The 27,893-nt window shown below is 35.0% G+C and overlaps 1 protein-coding gene across 8 annotated transcripts in view; it reads left to right on the forward strand.

Moving 5' to 3' along the window:
- The window catches only part of ACAP2 (ArfGAP with coiled-coil, ankyrin repeat and PH domains 2), a 148,210-nt gene extending 122,792 nt beyond the window's left edge, over positions 1 to 25,418 (forward strand). For 5 of the 8 annotated variants that reach the window (XM_043594544.1, XM_043594542.1, XM_043594541.1 and 2 more), the window contains 11 exons: positions 6,790 to 6,998; positions 7,334 to 7,403; positions 10,057 to 10,148; positions 11,723 to 11,907; positions 12,298 to 12,402; positions 12,785 to 12,877; positions 14,209 to 14,396; positions 15,004 to 15,113; positions 16,452 to 16,562; positions 18,850 to 18,911; positions 24,754 to 25,418. In XM_043594544.1, coding sequence (XP_043450479.1) covers positions 6,790 to 6,998; positions 7,334 to 7,403; positions 10,057 to 10,148; positions 11,723 to 11,907; positions 12,298 to 12,402; positions 12,785 to 12,877; positions 14,209 to 14,396; positions 15,004 to 15,113; positions 16,452 to 16,562; positions 18,850 to 18,911; positions 24,754 to 24,854 — 1,326 coding nt within the window. In that variant the 3' untranslated portion in view covers positions 24,855 to 25,418. The remainder of the gene's footprint in view (positions 1 to 6,789; positions 6,999 to 7,333; positions 7,404 to 10,056; positions 10,149 to 11,722; positions 11,908 to 12,297; positions 12,403 to 12,784; positions 12,878 to 14,208; positions 14,397 to 15,003; positions 15,114 to 16,451; positions 16,563 to 18,849; positions 18,912 to 24,753) is intronic. The other 3 variants (XM_043594549.1, XM_043594547.1, XM_043594546.1) reach the window with 1 other exon arrangement.
- The last annotated feature ends 2,475 nt before the right edge of the window (positions 25,419 to 27,893 follow it).

Here is a 27,893-nt window from a genome sequence, read left to right on the forward strand (position 1 = left end):
TGGGAGCTAGTTGCTAGGGATCTCAGTATTCAGTGTGTATATGTTCATTTAATCCTCTGCCTTTCACCTTTCAGGTAAATCCCATCTAGAGACTCTTTGCTTTACTTCCTCAGAGAATAAAATAAACTCCTAGTCATTTGTGTTTATGTTAGCTTGAAGTAATTTAAATAGAAACCTCTAAATTTGTTTCCCATAATGGCATAGAGTTGGGGAAAACACCTTGGGATCTGACTATTCCTTAAACAGTCATTTCTCCCTCTTTGATTCCCGTTTGCCTGGTTAACTGGTATAAATCCTTGAGCCCTTTGAGTATCGTGTAATGTAAATTGATGAACTCAGATTTTTTCTTACAACCATCGTAAGATTTGGCCTTGGTCTGCTCAGTTACTGTTCATCCAACTGTCTTCCAGCTTTCAGAATTTTGTTGCTATTATTTGCTTTTCTATTCTCCCTGTTCTTGTGGGCAAATGTCTTTCCCCTGCCCCCCCCTTTTTTTTTTAACTAAAAATACAATAGCTTTCTAAAGTAGCCTACAGTCCTTATTTCATTTCATACCTAGTAGTAATTTCTTAATATCTTCTATTACCCAGTCTATATTCAGATGTCCCCAGTTGTCCTAAAAATGCCTTTTGCAACCTATTTACAAAGTATGATCTTATCTATGACTGGGCATTGCATCTGGTTGTTATGTCCCTAAAGTCTTTCAGTCTAGAACAAGGCCTTTTTTTTTCATGACAGTAACTTGCTGAAGAGAGGAGGTTAGTTCCTATAGAATTCCCACTGATACAGTTATATAATAGGTGATGTGTATACTTCACGTTGTAAAAGGAAAGACACAATACTTGGTTATCCAACCATTACTAATGCTAAGATCAGTCTTCTGTGTGAAAATGAAGTGGACACATTGGATTAGAGAGATGACAATATGACTCCTCCACTGTAAAGTTACATTCCCTTTTCCCTAGTCTTTGTTACTTTGTGTAGTAAATCTATTTTGTGTTACGTTGGCCTCATAAGATCTAGTCCCCCATCAACCACTCATGTAATGGTTTTACAGATGAATTTGTGATTTCATTAGGAATTGCAAAATTATAATTTTCTAATTCTGTCATCCCATCTATATTGGTTAACTTGAATTCTTATGTTACATACAGCTTTTATTTATCAGCTGGAGTTATTTAGTTACTGTAATAAAATGCTTGATTTTTTTTCTTTTAATTACCACATTTGGTTAGTTTATTAGCTATCTTAGATGGGGACAGATAACTAATTTCTTGGGTATCATAAACTCATGGAAATTTGTAGGTACAATCAGTCCCAATTACAGTAATTACTCTTTTTTTACAAAGTTATTTGGGTATAGTTGACACACAATGTTATATTAGCTTCAGGTATAGAACACAGTAATCGGTACCTCTATCCATTATCCATTAACCATCTTCATTGTACGGCGTTATTCCCACACCATTGACTGTATTACCTGTGCTGTACCCTGCATCCCTGTGACTTATTCTTTCCATAACAGGAAGCCTTTATCTCCCACTCCCCTTACTATTTTGCCCATTCCTCACCCACCATCCTTCTGGCAACCATCAGTTTGTTGTCTATTTATAGGTCTGTTTCTTTACTTGTTTATCCATTTGTTTTGTTTTTTAGATTCTACATATATATGAAATCATATGTATTTTTCTCTGTCTGACCTATTTCACCTAGCATAATACCCTCTAGGTCCATCCATGTAGTTACAAATGGCAGGATCCCATCCCTTTTTATGGCTGCATAATATTCCTGTGTGTGTGTGTGTGTGTGTGTGTGTGTGTGTGTGTGTGTATGTGTGTGTGTGTGTACACACGTATACATATTTTTATCCATTCATCTATCAGTAGATAGATGGGTTGCTTCCATATCTTGGCTGTTGTAAATAATGCTGTGGTAAATGTAGAGCTGCATATATCTCTTAGAATTAGTGCTTTCATTTTCTTTGGGGTAAATACCCAGTAGTGGGATTATTAGATCATATAGTATTCTATTCTTAATTTTTTGAGGAACTTCCATACTGTTTTCTTCAGTGGCTGTACCGTTTACATTCCTACCAACCATGCACAAGGATTCTTTTTTCTCCGTATCCTTACCAACACTTACTATTTCTTGTCTCTTTGATTTTAGCTACTCTGACAGGTGTAAGGTGATAACCTCATTGTGGTTTTGATTTGCATTTCCCTGATGAGGCATCCATATTGGTAAGGAAGAAGTTAAACTGTCACTATTTGCAGATGACATGGTATTATACTTAGAAAACCCTAAAGATTTCACCAAAAAATTATTAGAAGTAATGAATTCAGTAAAGTTTTAGATACAAAGTTAATGTGCAGAAATTTGTTGTGTTTCAATATACTAATAATGAAATGGCAGAAAGAGAAATTAAGGAAACAATTTCATTTACAAATGTATGAAAAAGAATAAAATATCCAGGAATAAACTTTAAAAAAAAATGTTAATTCATTTATTTTGAGAGAGAGAGAGGGAGAGATGGAGAGAGGGATAATCCCAAGCAGGCTCCACGCTGTCAGAGCATAGCTTGAAGCAGGGCTCAAACTTATGAACCATGAGATTGTGACCAGAGCCAAAACTGAGAGTTGGACACTCAGCTGACCCACCCAGGCACCACACTCAGGAATAAATTTAACCAAGAAGGTGAAAGACCTGTATTCTGAAAACTATAAAACACTGATAAAAGAACTAGAAGAGAAGACAAATGGAACATTTTGACAATATTAATTCTTCCAATTCCATGCTCATGGATTGGAAGAATTAATATTGTCAAAATGTTCATACTACCCAAGGCAAGCTACAGATTCAGTACAGTCTCAACAGTCAAAATACCAACAGCAGTTTTCATGGAACTATAACAAATAATACTAAAATTTGTGTGGAATCGTAAGAGATCCTGAATAACCAAAGCAATCTTGTGAAAGAACAACAAAGGTAGAGGTTATCAATTCCAGATTTCAAGATATACTACAAAGCTGTAGTAATCAAAACAGTATGGTACTGGCAGAAAAATAGACAATGCATCAGTGGAACAGAATAAAGAGCCCAGAGATAAACTTATGCTTCTATGGTCAATTAATCTATGACAAAGGAGACAAGAAAATATACAAATGGGGAAAATACAGTCTCCAATAAATTGTGCTGGTAAAACTGGACAGCTACATGCAAAAAAGAATGAAACTGGACCATTTTCTTACACCATACACAAAAATAAACTCAAAATGGGTTAAAGACCTAAATGTGAGACCTGAAATAATAAAACTCCTAAAAAGAGAACATAAACAGAAATTTCTTTGACATTGGCCATAGCAACATTTTTCTAGATAGGACATATATCCTAAGGCAAGGAAAAGAAAAGCAGAAGCTAACTGAAACTACATCAAAATTGAAGGAAACCATCACAATTGAAGGAAACCATCAGCAAAATAAAAAGGCAACCTACTGAATGGGAAAAGACATTTGTAAATGATATATCCAATCAGGGATTAATGTCTAAAAAATATAAAGAATTTATACAATTTGACACCAACCCCCCCCTCCAAAAAAACAAAAACAAAAACAAAAACAAAACCCCACAAATAATACGATTAAAAATGGGCCGAGGACCTGAGTAGACTTTTTTTCCAAAGAAGACATACAGATGGCCAATATCAGTATTTACTCTTTTTAATGTTCGGATTACCACAAACTTTGTCCAATAAGGGCTGAGGATAATGCCTTTTATTATCCTTTCTGGCTTATAGCGAAGTTTTGAGGGGGAACAAAATTACATGTATATCCATATCATCCTGATGAAGAAGCTAGTGGCATTGCTGAAATACCTGTGTTATGAAAAATCATACACTAGAAATTCTAAGGATTACAGGAAAAATAGGGCTAGGGCTGCCCTAAAAATCTGTGTAAATTCATAACTAGAATACTTTCAGGAACTTTAGAATCTCAGTAAAAAATATTAGAACAATTAAATTCATAATAAATTAATACTACAGTATAGATAGGAGTTAACTTTAAAAATTAATGAAGATAGGGGCACCTGGGTGGGTCAGTTGGTTAGACGTCCGAGTTTTGATTTTGGCTCAGGTCATGATGTCACGGTATGTTGGACTGAGCTCTGCATCAGGCTCTGTGCTGACAGTGCGGAGCCTGCTTGGGATTCTCTCTCTCCCTCTCTCTCTCTGTCCTTCCCTTGCTCATGCATGTGCTCTCTCTCTCTCTCTCAAAATAAATAAACTTTAAAAAATTGATGAAGATAACTTAATGGAAGGGTACAGAAGGGTTGAGACTACTGAGTTTTGGTGACAAAGGCAAAACACATAAAGATCAGAGAGAATGAGTATAATACACACTTTTGAGTCCAAGCACATGGACAAAATGATCCAAGAAGGAGAATAGGGGGATGGGTGTCATGTTTATTCTTGTGTTCCTGGAGGTAGCTGCCCCAGGTTCTGCTGTGCAGTGTACTTTGCTCTCAGCTTCTCTAATTTGGTGCAAAAAATTAGCTTATAGAGGAAAATTGGGAATGAGCCAAAAAGGTTTCTGTATTGTATTGACATCTTCTTCCTATGTGATAATTGCTTATGAGATAATTCACATTCTTGAACATGTTCTAATAATGCAGATTTTTAAAAATTTTTGAAATAATTTCAAACTTACAGAGAAGTTCCAAATGTTGTACAATAACTTTACCCCCAAACTATTTCAGAGTGAGTTTCTAACTTGGTGCCCCATCACCCATTATTACTTTAGTGCTATTTCCCACACCCTAGGACATTGTCCTATAAAAACCATGGTACTGCCATCATAATCAGGAAATGAACATTGAAATATGGCTACCATTTAATTCCAGATGTCTTTAACAATTGTCCCAGTAATGTTTTTTTACAGCAGAAAGATCCAGTCCAGAAGCACAGGTAATATTAGTTGTCACAGCTCTTTAGTTTCCTTCCTTCAGGAATAGTCCCTCAATCTTACTTTGACCTTCTTGACCTTGGTAGTTTTGAAGGTAACAAGCTAGTTATTTTGTAGAATGTCCTTTAATGTGAGTTTATCCGATGCTTGCTCGCAAGATTATGCATCTTTGGAGGTGTATTATATAAATGATGCTGTGTTCTTCTCACTGCATTCTCAGGTGACACATAACTTTGTCCCATTATTGGTGATGTTAACTTTGATCACTTGATTAAGGTGGTGTCTGCTAGGCTTCTGTACTGTAACATTCGCTTGGTAGGTAAGAAGTATTTGTAAGGGGAGGTTCTTTGAGACTATGTGAATATTTTTTCCTCATTAAACTTTATTTATTTATTTATTTATTTATTTATTATTTATTTATTTTTTTAAGCTTTTTTTTAAAGCTTTAATTTTTTTTAATTTAATTATGTCAGTATAGTTTTTTCAACGTATTATAATCCATTACTATCATTATTTGTTTTATTGTTTGAATTGGCCCAAACTGGGCCAGTGGAACGCTGGCTTCTATATCCTTTTGGTATGTTCTTATCATGTCTTAGTTCAGTCTGAGTTCCTCCTTACTTTCTAGCATGATGAGACGTTCCAGGTTCATCTTGCACTTTCTCTGCACCAGTGCTAATTCTCCAAAGAGTCCTAGTTCCTTTTGGTGGTGAATGGCTTTTAGAAACCAAGATAAAGGGATATATATGTATGTATGTACACATATACACGTTTACATCTGTATTTCTTTATATATCTGTTTATACTGAAAACCATTAGTATGCCTCTTGTTTTCTCCAGTTCTAATCACACACAACAGGCTTTGTTCTAATTCTCTCCCTTTCCATATAAATAACCCTTATTCTGCAGTGAGAAAAATATGGCTCACTTTTATTTTCAACATGTTTACTTATATGATCAGTCCCCCTGTATGTAACCAACATCCTTTCTTTGCTGCCACCTGCCCCTAGTCAGGCTCTGGACCCTCACACGAGTGCCTTCTTCTCCCTCCTCAGGCTCTCACTTCCCTTGCTGGGAATATAATTATAATTATGTAATTGATTTGGGAGCACCTGGGTGGCTCAGTCAGTTAAGCGTCTGACTTCAGCTCAAGTCATGATCTTGTGGTTCATGAGTGTGAACCCAGCATTGGGCTGTCTGCTATCCGCACAGAGCCTGCTTCAGATCATCTGTCTCCCTCTTTCTGCCCCTCCCCCACTCACTCTCGCTCAAAAATAAACATTAAAAAAATAATTATTTAATTGATTTGTTCTTTAGTAAAACGACATACGATTTCCAGTTATTCACTGCAGTAATTGAAACAACTTGCTTGCAGTTCATTGAATACCTTGGAAAATTCTGGTACAAAATAATATTAATTTTATTCTTGAGTATTAATAGTTTTGTGTTTATTCCATCCGTCTCTGGTCCTGCATGTTAAATAAGTGTTTCCCTTTCTCTTTGCCCTTATATCTTATACACATGTTCATTTGTCACTTATTTTATATATAATACATATATATGTATATTAAATAGAAAATAAATGTAAATATTTTATATAAATATATATATTATTTCCAATGTTTGTGTTTCTTCTGACAAGACTAAATGCCGATTGATGGAGCTAGCTGTATCTTTTTATCATTAAATCTGTAATGCCTAGAATAGTGCCTGGCTTAGGCTCATAATAAGCCCTCAATTTATTGATTGGAAGGTTTTGTTTGGAGCATGTAATGTGCAGCATAGTATTGATCTTTTTTTTTTTAAACAAATAATTCTTAATTCTTTTAGAAGCTGGATAAGAAATCATCTCCATCCACAGGAAGCCTGGATTCTGGAAATGAGTCAAAAGATAAATCGTTGAAAGGAGAAAGTGCACTGCAGCGAGTCCAGTGTATCCCTGGCAATGCCAGCTGTTGTGACTGTGGTCTGGCGGACCCACGGTGGGCCAGCATCAACCTGGGCATCACCCTGTGTATCGAGTGTTCTGGGATTCACCGGTGGGTAGGCCTACACAGGGTGAGAGACTTCTTTTGGATAAACACATAGTAAATTATTGTGTCCCATTGGTTAGGGGGCCTTTTCCACTTGCCTTAATTTGACTGCCATTTGTATATTTGTACCTTTTGTAGAGTGGATAAAATTCTGGTTTGCGGAGTGCTTTAGAGGATTTTGTTTTACCAATTACCATTTAAGAACTCTCCTTATTTACATACATGTTGAGGGCTGTATTAGCGACTATATCCCATTAAAAGAGAAAAGTAATTTGCATATTATGCAAATAGAGACTTGATGGTTTTGTATATTAATATAGTCTTTTTTTCCCCCTACTTAGGAGTCTTGGAGTTCATTTTTCAAAAGTACGATCTTTAACTTTAGATACCTGGGAGCCTGAACTTTTGAAGGTAAAATAAAATACTTGCTTAAAAATATTTCAGATTTTCACATAAAATGACAGGATTTTAGAATCTTGATTTACGAAATGTATGAGTTTCTAGGGGTGGCTTAGGTGGCTTAGTTGGTTAACCATCCCTCTCTTGATCTCAGCTCAGGTCATGAGTTCAATTCTGTGTTGGGCTCCACCGGATATGGAGCCTACTCAAAAAAGAAATAAATAGGGGTGCCTGGGTGCTTCAATCAGTTAAGCGTCTGACCCTTGATTTTGGCTTGGGTCACGATCTCATAGTTTGTGAGTTCTTGAGCCCCACTTTGGGCTCTGTGCTAACTGAGCGGAACCTGTTTGAGATTTTCTCTCCCTGTCTCTGCCCCTTCCTGGCTGGCAGGCGTGTGTGTGCACACTCTCAAAATAAGTAAATATTTGTTTTAAAAACAAACAAATAAATAAATAAATAAAATGTATGAGTTTCTCCATGCTAACAATAAATTGTATTGGCACGCATCTGAGGCTATTTTAGCAAATCTGGTGTTTTCTTTTGGGTTTTTTTAAAAAATCGCTAAGTTTATGTAACGCTCTTAACTGCAAATCACTTCATCTTTTAAGGAAAACACATTCCTACGTTTTTATGTTTTCTCAAAGAATGGTCTTCAATTATGTGCCTTAATTTTAATCCTTTATAATTATATACATTTTTGTTAAAAGTATAAGATGTATTAGTGCACTCCCTAATGGATTGGTATAGCATGTTGTTATCATTGAGCCATTTTAGCATAGGACCTTTTACAAATTTACATTTCTCAAGATAAGTGGTCCAACTAAGACATCCTTTATCCTTGTGTAAGGATTCATATCTATGGAAATGCCATAGGTAATTTAAATCACAACTGGGTTTCTGGTAAGATTTATAAAACTCATATATTGGTTAATGATATATTCCTTTTAATTCCCATCATTTGGTTTACCATATTGTAGAAAAATATATATTCATTTAGAGATTATGGTATATTCTGCATTTACTTCTGTCTGAAAATTGTGTTCTTTTTTTTAATGTTTGTTTTATTTTTGAGAGAGACAGTGGGAGCGGGGAGGAGCAGAGAGAGAGGGAGACACAGAATCTGAAGCAGGCTCCAGGCTCTGAGCTGTCAGCACAGAGCCCGATTCGGGCCTGGAACTCACAAACCACGAAATCATGACCTTAGCTGAAGTTGGACACTTAACCGACTGAGCCACCCAGGCGCCCCGAAAATTGTGTTCTCAATGTACTTGTATTTTTATTTTAATCCATAGATAAACTGGTGATCCTCTCAGTTATGTAAAGTACAAAAAAAAATCTGCTTTGTGGAATTATTGTGTAAACATCTGGATGAAAGTGATAAATTAGTTGCTAAGGTAGAGCCCTAATTAGATAGATTGTATTAATTGTTATGAATGCAAAGGAGAAGAAAGTGGGGGAATGAGAGGTAGAAATCTAATTTCTGCATCAGTTTTGTAGATGTGAACTTATTAATAAGTTCAATTTTTAAATTTTTTTTTTCAACATTTATTTTTGGGACAGAGAGAGACAGAGCATGAACGGGGGAGGGGCAGGGAGAGAGAGGGAGACACAGAATCGGAAACAGGCTCCAGGCTCCGAGCCATCAGCCCAGAGCCCGACGCGGGGCTCGAACTCACGGACCGCGAGATCGTGACCTGGCTGAAGTCGGACGCTTAACCGACTGCGCCACCCAGGCGCCCCAATAAGTTCAATTTTTAAAATTTGGCTGAAACATAGCTAGCTGTCTGGTACATTAAAAAATAATTGAGGGGCACCTGAGTGGCTTAGGCAGTTGGGTGTCCGACTTTGGCTCAGGTCATGATCTCCTAGTGCGTGAGTTTGAGCCCCGCGTCGGGCTCTGTGCTGACAGCTCAGAGCCTGGAGCCTGCTTCGGATTCTGTGTCTCCCTCTCTCTCTGCTCCTCCCCCACTCGTGCTCTGCCTCTCTGTGTCTCAAAAATAAATTAAAAAAAAAAAACATTAAAAATTTTTAAAAAATAATTGAAAATTTTAAACAAAATATTTTGCAATTCTTTTTTTTTTTTTTAACTCCATTTCTTTATTTTGAGGTGGGGGGGGGGGTGGGAGGAGAGAGAGAATCCCAAGCAGGCTCTGCGCTATCAGCACAGAGCCAGACGAGGTGGGGCTTGATCTCACGAATCCTGAGATCATGACCTGAGCCGAGATCAAGTGGCAGATGGTTAACCGACTGAGCCACCTTGGTGCCCCATTTTGCAATTCTTATATATAAAATATAAAGAGAAAATAGTGTACTTCCATTTTGAGGTGTTTAAAACTTAACCTGTTTGGCCTCAATCTTCTTTTTTCATTTAACTTGCCAAGCATTGTGAATAATCTGCAGCATTGTGCTAGCCATAGTTGAGGGACGATAAGTGAGGAGAGACCTTTTCCTGTATTAGTGGCAGTCTTCTAGGGGGAGGTATTCTGGTAATAGCAAAATGATGATATTGCTCTTAGTTCCTTGTCTCATTTTGTTTTAACTTCAAACTTTGTGGGATCAGCATTTGCAGAACAGCAAAAGGAATGAGTTAGCTGTATTTGCTTTAAGGACTGTTACAGTATTTTTAGGAATTTGTACCTTATTTTCCTATTTTCCTGCCAAACAGCTTATGTGTGAATTGGGAAATGATGTTATAAACCGAGTTTATGAAGCTAAAGTGGAAAAATTGGGAATAAAGAAACCACAACCAGGACAAAGGTACTAATTTCAATTGTCTCCATGTGTTACCCTTTTATTTTTCGTAAGCAGGAATATAGCTATGATTTTATTTCACTACAACTGATACGTAATATTGAGACAGACTGTTTAGAAGAGAGCATTACTGCTTCTGTTAAAATACGGAAATCTTGGGGCACATGGGTGGCTCAGTTGGGTAAGTGTCCGACTCTTGGTTTCGGCTCAGGTGATCTCATGCTTTGTGAGTTTAAGCCCCATGTTGGGCTCTGCACTGACAGCATGGAGCCTGTTTGGGATTCTCTCTTTCTGCCCCTCCCCTGCTGTCTGTTTGTCTGCCTGTTTCTCTCAACATAAAGTAAAGAATTAAAAAAAATTTTTTTAAAAAGATGACTATCTCTTTCTTGGGTATGTGTTAGATAATTATTTGTTATTGATTAGATAATAAACTATAGTCTCCAGATGACAATCTCAAAAATTAAGTCTCTACATAGACTATAAAAGCTCTTAGCAGTTAAAGTAGACCAATTCTGTTATTGGCAGGGGTTTAAAAAGAGATAATCTGTTCATTAACGTCTCTAAGGATCAAGTTTCTATTTCCAACAGTGAATAATTTTACATTGTTTAACTTACTACAGTAAATATCTGTGAAACACATACTTAATAAATGGCATTATGATGTTAAAGAATTAAAGGTGAAAGGGTAGCTTCTGGTAGGGGAGAGTACTTAGTTGCTATGTTTGAATTATACTTCCAATTCTATATGTGGAGGCTCTTTGAATGAAGTGGCTAAGACTGCCTTCAAGGTACATAATTAATTTTTATTGTTGACGTTGCTTTTAGTTTTCATGGTTCTTTATTTTTAGCACTAAAATTTTATTTGCCATAATCCTATGTTGGGATTTTATGTTTGACTAAATCTGTATGTATAATCAATACTATTTTAAAGTTATTGTTGTCTGCACTAATATCATTTAAATGAGATTATTTGGTAAAGCATGGCTGAGTTATTTCAGACCTTGAAATATCCTTCTATTTCAGCCAAAGACTTAACCATTTCAAAAGGATATAAGTAAGAAAAGGTATAAAACAGACTTGGTATTTTATGATTCTATCATAAAGTTTAAAATGTGACATATTTGCTTCCTCCTTAGTTAGGAATGCTGTTGTTTTAAAGTAGTTGTCTTAGGAAAAATTATGGCCATCAATAGTGATAGTTCAGTATGTGACATTATCTATTGCAGTAAAATGAAATTAATTTCCATAAATTTTTATAGTTTTCTTGGTAATGGTTTTCATTTTGTAAAAAGCACAAGGGAACATGTATAGAAATGAAGGAGCACAGAAATTAAGAGAATAGAGAGTGCCATGTTTATACTTGTGATTTTTCGTTGAGTCTATTGTTTGTATTTCATTTGAACATGAGATTGTAAGTTATTAAATATTTGGAAGGGAAATATGTTGCATAATGTCACAAATTTAGTTTTAACTTGTAATACATTTAGTGACTTTTTTTTGAGATATTCAATATATAATGGCTTCTTTTCAGCCATACTAAGAGATTAAGCAGAACATCATGACATTTTTATGTATACCAGACAGGAGAAAGAGACATATATCAAAGCAAAATATGTGGAGAGGAAATTTGTGGATAAATATTCTATATCATCATCACCTCCTGAGCAGGAAAAAAGGATTGTCTCCAAAAGTTGCGAAGAAAAGAGGCTGAGCATTTCTAAACTTGGGCCAGGTGACCAAGTCAGAGTACCTCCCCCAAGTTCAGGTATTACAGCTTACTTGTTAAACTGAAGTCGCTTTCTTCATCTCTGAATTAGTAGCCACTGTAGATTATTTAAATGCTAAAAGACCTGTTTCCTTCTGCATATTGTAAGGAAAAATTGGATTTCTATGTCTTTAAAATGGTTAAATTTAAATAGCATCTTGGTAACTCACATTTCTAGGTAATGTGTATATTCTAGGGAATAAAACTGTTTAGAGTGCAAGGGGAGATGGGAATTATAAATCTATCATGGCAACAAGCCCTAAATATCTGATTAACTACCTAATATCCTTCCTATTTTTTTCCTCCTAAATTTTTCCCAGTAACGTTTTTTTCCTGCCCTTTTCCCTTCTTATGGCCTGCTTTGTGCTTTGCTAACTTGCATGTCCTCAGTGGTTGCTGTAAATAGCGACGAGGCCAGGCGGGAGTCTCTGTTCTGTCCTGATGAGCTAGATTCACTCTTCTCCTACTTTGATACTTCTTCAAAACTACGTAGTAGTAAGTACTACTCTTGTGGAGCATTCCAAGTCTGTGCCAGTGGTCATTGTGCGGTGTGGCCATTTCTCTAGATGTTACCCATTGTCTCAGAATTACACATTACTTACAGTCATAATAAATTAAGCTCTTCACCACCCCTGACATATGGGGTAATGAGATGTGTTGCGACTCTGAAGATAAGTTTATTTTCAGGCTTTGTGATTGATTCATATTTTGATAAGCTAAGTGTTCAAAAGGATTAAAATTGTGTTAAATGTATTCTGATGGTGGCTGAGTTCATGTTGATGTATTATCAGAACTCATTTTAAAACCTTGTTGTTTGGAGTAGATTGTTTTCTAATGGTGTGAACTTTAATCACTAGCTGATTTTTCTTTAAAACAGTTAAAAGTAATGATAGTGGAATCCAGCAGATTTCTGATGATGGAAGAGAATCTTTACCCTCGACAGTGTCTGCCAATAGTTTATATGAGACTGGTGAGTTTTGGTGAAATTCAGTGTTAATTAGTATTGTTTGCTGAAAAATGCATGTGGTTAGTGCTTAATCTTGATTAAATAGTTTCTAAAGGAAGTGGTTAGCCTTTTAGAAGGTATTGTTAAATGAGAAAGTGGATTTGGAAGTTCTCTCCTAGCTGTACATTCTTCTAAGCCTCATGATGTGGGCTAAAAGTGCCTACTCAGTTGCTAAGTATACTTTTTAGTCCACATGAACTGTATGTTTTATTTATTTTATATTTATATATTTATATTTATTTATCTAATGTGGCTATCTTATCTAATGTGGAGAAAGAGATTAACAACTCTCTCCCCATTATATTTTTCTTTGGATCTGTGCTTTCTTCCTATATTTTCTCCTTCATGATTCCCATGATTTTGGTCTTACAGAATATTCAGGGTAGTGAGCATTTTCTGAATTACTTGAATTGCTTGTACTATAACTTATGATGATATTGGACCATCCTAGGCATAAAGTGAGGTTTAGTCTAGTAGTAAAATTCTTCATGGATTTTGACCATCCTTTTTAAATCCAGGCATATAGGAATATACCTAATTTTAATCTAGTACAGTGTAATTAACCTCCCATTGCATATCGTAGGACCACAAAGGCCTAGTATACCAATGGATGTCTTTATAAGAGAAGTTTGACTGTTTGGGGAGTCATCAGGGAATAATATATTTTTGTGAAAACCTCCCATTAGCTCATTTTGTTAAATTAGTGGTCACTTTTACATCTTTTACATTGTGCTACATTGTAGTAAGGGCTCATTTAAAAAAATGTGGTAAATAGAGAAAGACAAATATCACATGACTCCACTCATATGAGGACTTTAAGAGACAAAACAGATGAACATAAGGGAAGGGAAATAAAAATAATATAAAAACAGGGAGGGGGACAAAACATAAGAGACTCTTAAATATGGAGAACAACCAGAGGGTTACTGGAGGGGGTGTGGGAGGAGGGATGGGCTAAATGGGTAAGGGGCATTAAGAAATCTAGTCCTGAAATCATTGGTTGCACTATATGCTAACTAATTTGGATGTAAACTAAAAAAAATAAAAATAAAAAATTTAAACACATTTTGTTATGTATGTGGTAAGACATACATAACATGAAATTTACATCTTCACCATTTTTAAACGGACAGCTGCATGGCATTGAGTTTCTTAACCCTTGTGCTGCCGTTACCACAATGCAGCCACAGAACTGTCTTCATCTCACAAAACTGAAACCCTGTACCTCTGAAACAATAACTTCCCATTCTCTCCCTTCCTGCTCATTTTTACTGATGTATTTGTTTGCTTTACAGAAGGAGAAAGGCAAGATTCTTCTGTGTTTCTCGACTCTAAACATCTTAATCCGGGACTCCAACTTTATAGGGCTTCATATGAAAAAAATCTTCCTAAAATGGCTGAGGCTTTGGCTCATGGTGCAGATGTGAACTGGGCTAATTCAGAGGAAAATAAAGCAACACCACTTATTCAGGCTGTATTAGGGGTATGAATTCATACATTGTAAAAAAATCATAATTCATTCTGAACATAGCTTTAGCATTATTTTTTGCTTTAAGAGTTGGGTTGGAAAGTAGAAGAAAATGCTAGTAGTGATTTCTGAGTATCACTGTGATTACGTAAGGTCAGGTTTTTTTCTCAGTGGAAGAGAATTTTGGTAATGAAAGTAGTGTCTTTTGCTAGATCACACTGCAAATTGAATCCCTGTAAGAAGTCATTCTTGGCGGGGCGCCTGGGTGGTTAACCGACCGACTTCCGCTCAGGTCATGATCTCACAGTTTGTGAGTTCGAGCCCCGTGTCGGGCTCTGCTGACAGCTCAGAGCCTGGAGACTACTTCAGATTCTGTGTCTCCCCCTCTCTCTACCCCTCCAACTGCTCACGCTCTGTGTCTCTCTGTCTCTCAATAATAAATAAATGTTAAAAAAGAAGTCATTCTTCGGAAGAAAATAATTTATCATTTCTCTGCTTTCACTGGGGAGTATTTTCTCTTTTGGGAGAAAATAAAACATAAAGGCTATTAAAGACCTGTTTTTAATAGAAATATATTATCGTTTGCTTTTTGTACATTGTTATCTTCTTTTTTTCTTCTAAGGGTTCTTTGGTGACATGCGAGTTTCTTCTACAGAATGGTGCTAATGTGAACCAAAGAGATGTGCAAGGGCGGGGCCCACTGCACCATGCCACTGTCTTGGGGCACACAGGGTAAGCTGTTGAGCTTGCATATTTAACTAGATTTTATTTGAAAAATTATTTTGAAATATCATTTTGCTTTTTCTTAGGCTATGGTCATTAAGTAGAGTTTGTAAAATGATACCTTCCTGTGACTTGTATTGTCATGATGGAATTTCAAATTTTAAAAATCTCCTACAGAAAAAAGTTACTGTTACTTTTCAGAAAAGAACATTGCAAAGTTTATTTTGAACTTTACTTGCCATTTATGTAGATCAGTTTTAGTATTTAAAACTGTTACTGAAATTATGGTGATTTTTTTCAGACAACTAAGTCTATGTATGTATTTATGCATGTTCACATATTTATATACATAGCATGTGCAGTTGGGGAGAATTTTATAACTTTGGACATTTTAGTTTTCTCACAGGGTACCTAAAGTCAGACTTTAACTTTTAGCTTGTGCTATTGACATGGAGGCTTCTGAAGCAGTATTTAGACTCACAGAACAATAAAGCCTTGAAAATTACTGTTGTTGTTGTTGTTGTTGTTGTTGTTTGAAAATGGAATTTCTAATAAAAGGTACAAATGAAGTCAAAATGTTGACCTTAAATGAAAAATTTGTGTCATAGATGATTGTTTTTAAATAAAATATCTCAGGATATCCAATTCTTATTACCCCAATAAGCAAGAAGCTGGGTACTTTTTTTTTTTATGTTTATTTGAAGCATCTTGTATTTTTTAAAGCATTTTCTGTTCTTATAGTTTGCTTTCCTTCTGTCAGCAAAGAGATACTGAGTTCAATGACTTCATCATACAAACTTTTGGATACTTAAAAGTGATTGTATTTGATTCATCTGTGTATTTTCTTCTTAAACAATCATTCTTCCCATTTTACTTCATAGACTCCATTTACTCATTCTGTCATATTTTTTCATTTTTGTCAATTTCTTCAAGTTATCAATATTTGTGGAGGATTACCCTCTTTGCTGTTGAATTATTGTTGGTATAATGTTAACGTTGCCTTGGCTTCCTTCTTTCCCAAATAATGACCTTAAGTGATGCTGTTTTGTTTAAGTTCATGGAAATATATGTACATCTTTTTCTGATATTATTTGAGGATAGAGACCATAATTTATACATCTCACCATCCTACGTAGCACCAAGTTAAAAGGGGAAAACACCTTGAGATTTGTAAAATGGTGATCATGGTAAATTTTTATTGTTCAATAAATAGTTGTAGAATGAGTCAAGAATTTCCTAATGAAATGCTATTTCTTTAAGTGAGATGGTGCTTTTAATTTTTTTATGGTGAATACTAATATTTTTTTCTTATTGGCCATATATTAAAAATACTGTTTCCTTAAACAGGCAGGTATGTTTATTCCTAAAACGAGGTGCCAATCAACATGCCACTGATGAAGAAGGGAAAGACCCTTTGACTATAGCTGTGGAAGCAGCCAATGCTGATATAGTGACCTTGTAAGTGTCTTCTTTTTCCTTGATTATTTTTCAGACAGTTGTAGTACTTAGTTTCAGTGTAGTACTTAGGTTCGAACATAGTTTCATGCATAGGTATGAACTATAAACTTGATTGTTTAATGTGTACCATGTACCTTTTTAAGCACATTTAATGTATTACATATAGGAACTTATTTGGCTCTCACAGCAACCCTATGAGGAACATATTATTAGCCTTATTTTATAACGATACCACGCCACAGATAATTTGAGAAACCGGTAGCTCATGGAGCTGGGATTTGAAACTAAGAATTTTGGCTCTAAAACCCATGTCCTTAGCCACTTTTTAAATCCTGCATGACCAGTAGGAACAGAAAATCCATGTCTTCTCTAAAATGGATTCTTTAATTTTCACTACAGTACTAGGGCAGGGGGTGGATTGGTACAGTAACAGGCTATTATTCTGTTCAAAAATCTGCATTTATTCTACCTTAAGAGTTAGAGGATTATAAGTAGGGAAGACAGCTGCACTGACGTTAGCAACTTTTGCAGTTGCGTTGCCTTTGGGCAGTGATGCTTAGGGATCCTTTTGTGCTTATTTTTTTTAAGGAGTTGTTTACATGAATACTCTATCTTAAGATAAAAATACCTGTTTTTTAATGTTTGAATACAATTGAATATGATCTGTTAAAGGAAGACTTTTGAGATCTTAATTTGATTTTCATCTTAGATCAAAGTTGTTTGTTTACACTGGAATCTAAAAAAGTGATTGCCACTTACACTTTATTGTGATGTAGGAAATATGTTGTATGAAGTCACTTACTCGTTCTGTTCTGTGTTGCCTGAAACCCAGAATTACTGATCCCCTATTATATGAGTATTGATAGTTTCATTCACACTACTGAGTCTCAGTCACCTACAAAGGGAAACTTTCCCAACTGCCTTGAACTCCTGAGCTGCCACTGAGAATTCTTGACTTGTCATATATCACTCCTCCCTGATCCCTGCCAAATTAAAACACAAGGCAAAACAGTAAGACATGCTTTCTCTGCACTCAGTGTCCTTTCCCCACTGGAGAGGTTATTGGAGGAAAATTTAGAACTATTAAATTATTATAGATTCACAATTGGAGAAAGAGAAGTTATTAAAGAAAAGATAGGAATAGCATAGAGAAAGGAACCCTGGATGCAGCTTCCCAGGCAATTCTTATAATAATGGCCCCTTTACCTCAGAAATATCTGTTCCCAAATTGTCTAAATTTTCTCATTTTACTTTGTGTGAAGACTTCAGTTTCATTTAATAATTTTTTAAAGTAATGGTCCTCTCTGAAAAGTCCAAATACCAAAGAGAGGCCTAAGGCGCTATTAATTCACACAGTGGTTATGAAAAGAGGTGGAAGGGAGTGGTAGTATTTTGGAGAGAGGGAAAGCTCATGTCAGATGCTGCAGTTGCCAGAAGTGCACGTTAGAAGAGGGTGATATAAGTCTCGGTGGGCAGTGTACCCACTGCCTGAAGGTGGGTGGCCCGAAGGACAGACAAATAGTGAAAAGTAGGAAGGGGCACTGAAAGCGACATTTGCCTGTTTCAAAATAGTTTAAAGTTAGTACAAAAATGGAAGGAAATTCTTGTCTTCTTAATCCAGTGCTGTATATCTTCCTGCTGCCAGGATGAATACCCCACGAAAGAGTGTCTAACCGAATGGTAACCTTGGTAAAATCTTAGCAACCTATGGTCATTTAATACATCAAAATACGTTTCCACTATTTAGACATAACACATGCCATTTACATTTTTGGAACTACCTCACCTCAGGGTGAAGCCGAATAAACTTAAACCGTACAGTAGGACATTCCATACTGTAGAAGCAATACTTTGAACAGTTGCTGGAGAAGCTGGGGAGTCTCTGAAGTCAGGAAGTAAGCTCCTGGAGGTGCTCCAAAGGTCCTGCTTAAACAGTGATGAAATGTATTTGTTAGAAATCTTTTATTGTCGGGGCACCCAGCTGGCCAACCCAGCTGGCTCAGTTGGTGGGCAAGCATGCGATTCTTGATCCTGGGGTTGTACATCTGAGCCCCAGTTTTGGTGTAGAGATTACTTAAAAATAAAATAGTTAAAAAAAGAAATCTTTATTATATTCTCTCATGAGAATTGTATAAAGGGAAACTAAAACTAAAACCCCATCTATTATAGTGGTAAACACTAGGAAGAGAAAAAAGAGAGAAAAAAGTGTGTTTTATCTGCTTATACATTTCATTGGTTTGTGGTTTCATTACATACTTCATCTAAAAATCCTTTCCTTTGATTTTAGGTTACGTTTAGCAAGAATGAATGAAGAGATGCGGGAATCAGAAGGACTTTATGGACAGCCAGGTCAATATTCTACTAATAACCATACTGAAATGCAGTATAAGAAATGCATCCAGGAATTTATTAGTTTACAATTGGAAGATTCATAGTTCTTTAGCAGACTGGCTTAATATTCTGGAGTTTTTATAACTTACTTGTAAATTGTGAGTTGTTATGTATTGTACTTACTGAATTCTCGGGAGCGGCTAACTCCCGAGCCTTTAGAAGTCCGTAACTATTCCTATTCCAGTACACATTTACTTGCTGTGTTCAACTTTGGCTGCTGACTTCTTTACCTGCTGTACAGATGTCTTCCATATACATTCCAGTGACACGGATGGAATGGTGACCTATGTTTATACCCTCACAGCAGCACAATGGTCATTTTCATTTTGGAATTCTCTTTAGCTGTCAAGTGAATATAACAGAATTGTTTTCTTTTTGTTATTCAGGGAATTTCTATGAATTGCGTTCAGGGAAAAATACAAATCACCATGTGTTTGGCATATAAAAAGTCAGTATGGAAAATGCCTAGAAAAAAGTTTATTGAATTAAGAGTTTTGTACTCTGATCTAAAGATAAGTTTTAGAGTTAAAAATAAAATCTACTAGTAGTTTAAGAAGCCCGGAATGGGAATGGAGTTAGTTTAAAAGGTATAGAGAAAAGGTCTCACTTTACCTTGTAGCTTTGCCCCGAGCAATTGTACATTATCTGTTGGGTAAATGTAAGTATTTAGAACAGTATTTCATGAACCTGATGGTAAAGTAAACTTGTTAGAGAAATCTCAACTCAGGATCAGCCCAAGTCTCATTTTGTGTAATTTTCACCTTTGAGTCAGGATGTCAAGAAAAGGAAGAAATGTTGCTAATCAGATTCCTTTCTTTGAGGAACACATCCTAATTAGACATTCTTCACGAAGAAAAGAGTAATCATTGGATCTCCAGTTTCATGAATTTGAATATATGAATTCCTAATTTATCTGTTTTAAATTCATATAAGTATTAGTAAAAGATTTCAGGAATTCATGACTAAAATAATTATAATGTTAGTTTTTAATAAGTATATTTAAGTTTTAAAAATGAATATCAATGTATTATTTTAAAAGTGGCTTGGTAATATCATCTATTCTTCCTGTTTAAATATGTTTTGAGATTTCTGTATTTTATGCTAGCTTCAGCCATTAACCTTTACATAACTGGATTAGTATATAATTAATATGGGGCCATTCTTTTCTCGGAGGACTGTATTTACTACTTCTTGTTGGTCTAGTTTAATAGGGAACAAGTAAGAACTTTGAGAACAGAGACACTTCAGCTAGATACTTCTAATCTAGGGTGTCCCACTTTAATCCTATGGATCAGACAATACTACTGACTCATGATACACCAAGATGTAAGAGTGCTGATTAAGGGTGAAGTCTCAGCATTAATTCTGAATTTCACCCATTTGTTTTAAACTTGAATGTTAGATTTTAAATAAGTTATAATTTTGTAACAGATATACTTAAGTGAGGGTATTACTAGGCCATTTTTAAGGCCTTTGTGTTTAAGCACTTTAAAAATAAAAATTATTCAAAGGATACGACCTGATATTTGTGAGGTAAGAGTGAACTTCAAGATTTTAAGTTAATTCTTTTTCCTGACATTTGAAACTTAAATGTTTGGTCAGCTGTTCTTTCCTTGAGCAGTTTGCTGATGAAGTTACACCCAACTGATTAGTCATAAGGTCAGTGGTCAACTTTCCTTCGGAGTTGGGAAACTTGAAAGGACAGGGCCTCTATGTTCTTGTGACTTCTAGTTCCACCCAGATTGCTTGGGCTTCTTCTGCCACCATTTAGGAGCATTCGAATGTCTCTTTCACTGCCGTTTTATGTATAAGTTTATGGGTATGCATCTTCCATTCCCCAGTAGAAAAATGAATTTTTCCAATTTATTTGACCGAAAAATGTTTTAAAAGCCTCATTTTGGGGTGCCTGGGTGGCTCAGTCGGTTAAGTGTCTGACTTCTGCTCAGGTAACCATCTCACAGTTTGTGGGTTCAAGCCCCATGTCGGGCTCGCTGCTGTCAGCGCAGAGCCCGCTTTGGATCCTCTGTCCCCCCTCTCTCTGCCCCCCAATTCTCATGTGATCTCTCTCTCAAAAATAAATAAACATTAAAAAAGCCTCAAAAAAAAAAAAACAGGCTTTTCCACCACTCTCAAATTTTAGAGATTAAAAATAGATCAGAATTCTGGAAATGGTGTATCAGAAGAATAAAATGGGATTTTGATCTATTTGGGGATGATCTTGATGATAGATTTTCAACCCATTTAGAAGGTCTCACATGCAAAGCAGAGCAACTTTATACTTAAGGTGACGCGGTGAAATGGCACAGCAGTTGCTCCTGGCTACTTTTCTTTTCCTTCACAAGTCTTTGGAGAGCAGATATGTTAGCTCAGGCAGTAGGGTCTTTCTTTCCCCTCCACTTGTCACTGTTATTTTTCTCTCATTGATTTTGGTTGATTGTCTTATCTAGATCCTTTTGTTGTTGTTGCCTAGCAATACCTCAGAAATTTGGGTAATTTTAAAATGCAGGTATTTTCAATCTTTTGATAATGAAGAGCCCTATTATTTAAAAGACTCAGATATAATCTTTGGGAATCGTGGATTTATTTCTAAGAAACCACACTTCTGAACCTTCTATATACAACCCTAAGGACCTGAAACTTTCTATTTTTTGCAAGGCGATATAAGAGCACACGTTTCCTGAAGGGAAGATCTATCCCTCTTTATCAGTTCCTACAACTCTTAAGAGGACTGGGTGAGTGAGTGAAATATCACGCCCCGCCCTCAGTCGTTGGAAACCTCTCTGGTGGTTCCCACAGTCTCTGGTTCCATGACTCCCCTTGATTGTTGGCAGAGTTTCTCAGCCAGTTGAAAATCACCACTTTAGTGAGCCACTACTGGTTATGCAAGTATGTCGCTAGCAAAGGTTGGTCCCTGATCTAATTATTTGTATAAAGGAAGCTGTAATCAACCCAGGAAGGGCGGGATCATATACTTGATCACCTAGAGGTGGGGTCTCACATGCTGCTGTCTCTTTGAGGGGAGTGCATTTCGAGAGCAAAATCAACAAGTCTTGGATCATCATCATTGCCGTTACAATGGATATTCTGAATACCAAAAATCAAAAACTATTTTGAACTATCAGTGGACATACAGAAGTCCACATTTTAAAAATTCTGAACTGTCTGGGCACATGGAAAAGTTAACTTTCTGAAGAGAAATAGAATATGATTAAGTAATTTAGAGGATATAACTTAGCATTACAAATATTGGGTGATTAGTTGCTTATCGTTTGTAATAAACTGTTAAATGTGCTTACGTGAGCTTTCCAGGGCAGCGAATTATGGGTTATTGTTTATGTATGCTAGTGTAGACAAGTTATATTGCCTTGGGAATAATTCTAAATGATTAGAATTATATTTAAATTTCAAGGAATCACATTGAAGCTCAATTTATGTTAACTATATTAAATATCTTAGTCACTATTGTTATTGTAATGTTTGTTTTTTGATAATATATTTTGAGGCCTAAGAAAGGTATTTTATTGATAGTCCATTAATTAATGTTTTGTTAGAAACTGAATGTTAACAGAAAGTTTTGTGTGTGTGGAAGGTGAGACTTCCTTTTGTCTTGTATTAGCTCTAAAATGTATTCGTGAAACCAATGATTAGTGTAGCACCAACACTTTCCTTCAAGGAAGCATTTAATTCAGTGAATAAAAGATCTTATAATTTGTTTTGCATGGTACAATGGTTCTACTAAAATGTACTTGTGTAATAGGTACTAGACGATTTAAGAACAAAAGCTGGAAAACCACAAAAAAGAAAAAACCCTACAGTTTGTTATACAAAATATGCATTGCTAATAGTAGAAGCCATATATTGCCATTGTACTGTTGTAATACTTAAGAATGCTCATCTGGTGCTATCTGTAAAGTATTTGGCATTAGCGTCTGCTAGATCCTTCTTCCTATTTCTTCTTGAATGTATAATGTGTGCCTTTTAAGTTACTTCTGGTGTTGAATGGTAAGATCAGTGTGTTATTTTTGTATTATAACCTGCACTTTACACTTCCTTGGAAAGTAAAATTCCAGACTCTCAAGTTTAAATAGTATTTTAAAAATATTTATAATGTTTACAATAAATATTTTCAATATTTTAATTCAACATCTAAGAATACGAATTTTTAAATATTTTGTATGGTTTGTTAATATTTAATGTTGATCTCTTCTCAGTTTATTTTATATCTTTTAGAATGGCTAAAAATGGGAATAGGTTTGTAGTTTGTCTTTTAACATGGGAGTTTACCTTTTAAAAAAATCATGGGTGTAATTGGATTGTCTTAACAGTTGTTCCAGTATATCAAATTTCATTTTTATTGTTTCAATAACAGAATATGAGTTAGATGGTACTCTTAACCAACTATCAAGATTTTCTTCTTACTGTATTTTTTCTTTTTAAAGTAGATTGATTCAGGTCATGAGAAAATTTCCAGGACTAAATGAAAACTATATAGAGATTTTAATAACTTGCTTTTTACATAGACTAAATGTTAAAAGTGACTAAAGGTTAAAAGTATTAACTTTTTTTATTGAAAATCTTGAATTATGCTGTTAGACCTTTATACTAGATCTTTATCCCCCTCCCCCACCTTTTTTCTCTAGCTTTTGGTATGACACCTATTGCCTCAAAAATCTTGCTTTTTAAAGGCTGATAAAATCAACTGCACTATTAACAATTGTAGCAATGAGTTTGTAATAAGATGGATGCAAGATATCTTATGGGAAATAATTATAAAACCATGCTGCAACAATAATCATTTAAAACACTTTTGACGGTTTAAATCTTGAAAACAGAGCTATGCTAAGCTTCTGTGTAAACCTAACGTCTGTCAGAAGTATATATGATGAAAGATTGATCTTGAAAATGAGATTTTACTTTATACAAATCCTTGGTCTGAGGAATTAATCTTTATGTGTGCATATAACTAGTTTGTCATGGCAAGAAAAATAGTATTCAGTTGGCTATAGTATCAGTATCTACAATCTACTTCTCTCCGAGCCTATTTGTATGTACGTACATACATGCCTTATGCTAATTTAACTGACATCTTTGGTGTTTATTCCCCTTTGTCATAGCATTCTTGCTCATATGACCTACAGTAAGCAAAACACTTCTGACAAAATAGGAAACTGATCTTACAGTCCTTTTCTAGGCTTTATTATTCTATAAGCTCCGTAAGCAGTGGATTAGGTGTATTACTTTTAGTTAAGTTTGAGTAAAGAATTTCTTGTTCACATGCTATTTAAATTAAAATGCCTTTAGCTCAAAGATAATTATTAAAATAGGATTTTTTTTTTTTTGCTCACCTGGTTATCAGTTTTGTCTTATTAATAACTTGCATCCATCAGAAGCATTAGTATTTGTTATTGGTCTTTTCTTTTGGCCTTGATCAAGGGAAATATTTATTTAAAGAATGCCTTGTTTACTATACCTCATTTAGAATGACTTTTATTTCTATGTAAATAAATGTATTTCTTTATATTGCTCTAAAACACTTGCATCTTTGCTCTTTTCTAACTCTGAGCTTTCCTCTGTGGCTGCCTCTGAGGTGCTTTTCTCAGGTATAGCTGTTTCTTTTCTTTCACTATGTGCTTTTCTAGCATTTATATTTAGTGGGTCTTTTTTTCTCCCCAATATGCTCATCTGAGTAAAATTTGAGTATGGTTAATTATAATATAGTTACTAGCCATAAAATGAATGTTGTCTATTAACACTTTCACTGTATAAATTTTAAAAGTGTCTTTATTTTACTTTCATGCAGGTGATGAAACCTACCAGGATATTTTTCGTGATTTTTCCCAAATGGCATCCAATAATCCAGAGAAACTAAACCGTTTCCAACAAGATTCACAGAAATTCTGAGTTTTTTTTAAAGAAGGGGAAAAGATTAAATTGAATGATCCCCTAATGTACTAATGTGTACGTCTGAAAACTCACAAATTTTTACTGCCTTAAATCTACTTAATTTTAGTAGGTATTGAGTGGTTTGGAAAAAAGGTACCCATTCATTGATATTTTTATAAATGAAAACATAGAGTTCTAGTAGTTGGGAGAAGAACCTAAGGACCGCTTTTATTTAAAAAAAAAAAAAAGCCTGTTTAAAAGGCTATTTTTTTATAGATAAAGTTAAATCTAGACCTAGGCCATCTCTAGGTTACAAGATGCTAAGGTTAGACAAAATTTCTGTTTTTTCCAATGGTTGGTAGCATTGGTTTTTGTTTTCCATGCATCGTGCCCAGGATCATTCAGTCAAGCATGTCTGCATCAAGTGGGAGCCAACTGTCCTGCCTGCCTGAAGAATATGTCTTGTCTTTAGCTTCCCTGATGATTTTTGGTGGTTCATGTGTGGTTTTGGTAGCCTAGCTGTCATACTCACAATACGTAATTTCATTATCAGAACTAGAGAATATGTTTCCCCCGTTTGCTCATTAATGTAGTGATACTCCTTAGACGTCTGGTTATTGTTGTGTACTTTAACCTACATGTAATGGCTGTACAAAGTAGACAGAACTCAAGTCCTTTAGAGTTACTCCATTTTTTGAAGGAAAAGAACCCTTAACATTTTTTTTTTTTTTTTAAATCACCAAAAGAATTCTTACTTAAAGAAATTGTAGTCCTTCATTGTTCGGTTGATTTCCTAAAACCTTGACAAATTTATTGATGTAATAAAACTATGTTTCAAAGGTTACTTGAATGTTGCAAAATTATGCTTTCATCAAATTGTAATTTTTAAGGGAAAAGTTGATTTATAAAATAATGTAGAACATTTTTATATTTGAAATTTGTCCTTTTCAAGATAGATTTTTGCTGTTGCACTGAGTGAAAGAAAAATCTCTGAAAAAGAAAAAACTCATGTTTTTCTTAGGTTATACTGAACTATATAATGATAGTTTTTAATTTTTTTCAACATCTATCCTGTGTACTTTTATACACAGTGTATATGATTTTAAATTAATACCATCTATATATAGATATAGTGGTTGGCTTACATGAAACAGAGACCCTTGAATTCCGAAACCTTACAGATCTACTAATTTATCATGTGAATGCTATAAATTCGTCTGATTCCATCTTTGATTAACATATCTTGTCAGGAGTATAAAATAAGTAATTTGCTTTATGGTTTCTAATAATTGTCAACAGTTAAATTTAATCTTTTACAAGTTACATGTAAGTAATATTATTGATACCCAAATTCTAAATAAGAATTTTAAAAATTTGGGTTATCAAACAAGTAGAAAGATTACATTTAATTTGGCAGATAATAAGTTTTCTAACATTCTTCCCCCCAATAACTAGAGTTTTATAAGTTGATTGAATGTCAAATGAGGATTTGTTTAAATAGGAATTACACTGAAGTAAATTCATGTCACAGAAAAGTTTCCATATTTGTTTCCAAATTGTGTGCATATAATGCTTATTTAGTAATAATCACAGTGTATTAGATAAGGATAAAATATATTTATGAAATATTTCTAAGAAAATACTAACTTCCACAGCCTGTATTTTAATTGCAACAATAACAGGAACATTATGAAATCTTCCCTGTTTCACCTCATAGTCACAGGTCATCTGGCTTTGCAAAAGTCTGGTTTGTAAACCTTTTTATTAGAGTGTACTTTGAAATTGTCCAAAAAGTTCAAGGATAAGGAAATATGTTTAAAACAAACCAAAAGAAAAAGAGAGCCTCACCTTTCCTTTGTAGTGCCTATTCCTGAATAATAAGTAATAATATGTGAAATTATTCCTAAGCCTGGTAGAATTAGAATATAGACTTCCTGTTTAATCGTAGGGCTTCACTTCTGAAGCTCCTAACCTTTATCTGGGAAGCCTGGACAGTTTGGCTTTTGGATCCAGCCGTTGGGTGCTTCAGATCACCTCTGGGATCTCTCCTTGTGACGGCAGTTCCTTATGACACTCTTAACTCCTGTGGCTTGAATCATGAGTTGTTAATGTGGTAGTAATTAGTGTCTACCTAAATTTAGTGGTTAGAGATGTATTTGAAGGGTACTCACTTTAAAGATGATCGTGGTTCTGAATATCTTCAGAGAAAGCTAAATCTTTTAACAGTATACTGAGCCTGGCAATACGAAAATACATTCCTGTGGCTTGATTTCTTGAACATGCCAAGACTCAGTTTGGATGAAATTTGGCAGAAATGATGCAGTAGATATAGCAAGGCTTTAAAGTCAATTACTAGTGTTACATAGTCACAAAGTAGATTGGCTCTTACCAAGGTGAATTTAGCTGTGTCAACTAATAGCTCTTATATAGTATATAACAAATCTGAGTTTTATTATGCTGTGAATTATTCAGTGCATTATGAGAAATTATAGTGTAAACAATGTTAATCATACTTTTGGGCTTCATAAGTCAATGTGCTTGCCCTTTGTTTTCTTTCCCTAACTGATCTGCTTATGTTAGTTTCTGATTCCTAGTCAGTATTCTATTAGTTCATTATCATTAGTGCACTAACTTAAAAGCTAGATTAACATCAAAATAACAATAGCAGTACTAACTACAAAGAGCTCATAGAATGCAGTCTCACACGCTAGAACTAGACTAAAGTAATTGAGTAGTTATTTGCAGTGTTTCCTTGTAACACCTATATGTTTAAGATTTCTAAGGTATTTAAAAATTACCTTTGTTACAATCCTTAGAAATACAGAAATTTCCAGGGATTCACTACATTACAGTGTTTGCCTAATTTATACTGCTCTTCACTATTGATTTTAATGAACTTTGATGTTTACTTTCCAAAACATAATTTAATTTGGAATATGTACTTTGGTTCTTCATGAGTGCATTTTGGAAAAAAAAAAATTATACCTTCGCAGGCTGGACAACTTCAGTTTGTGATGTGTTAAGCAGTATTTTAAAAATATAATTCTACACGTGTAA

The sequence above is a fragment of the Prionailurus bengalensis genome, chromosome C2 (genome assembly GCF_016509475.1).
Source record: "Prionailurus bengalensis isolate Pbe53 chromosome C2, Fcat_Pben_1.1_paternal_pri, whole genome shotgun sequence".
In the NCBI taxonomy this organism is placed as follows: Eukaryota; Metazoa; Chordata; class Mammalia; order Carnivora; family Felidae; genus Prionailurus; species Prionailurus bengalensis.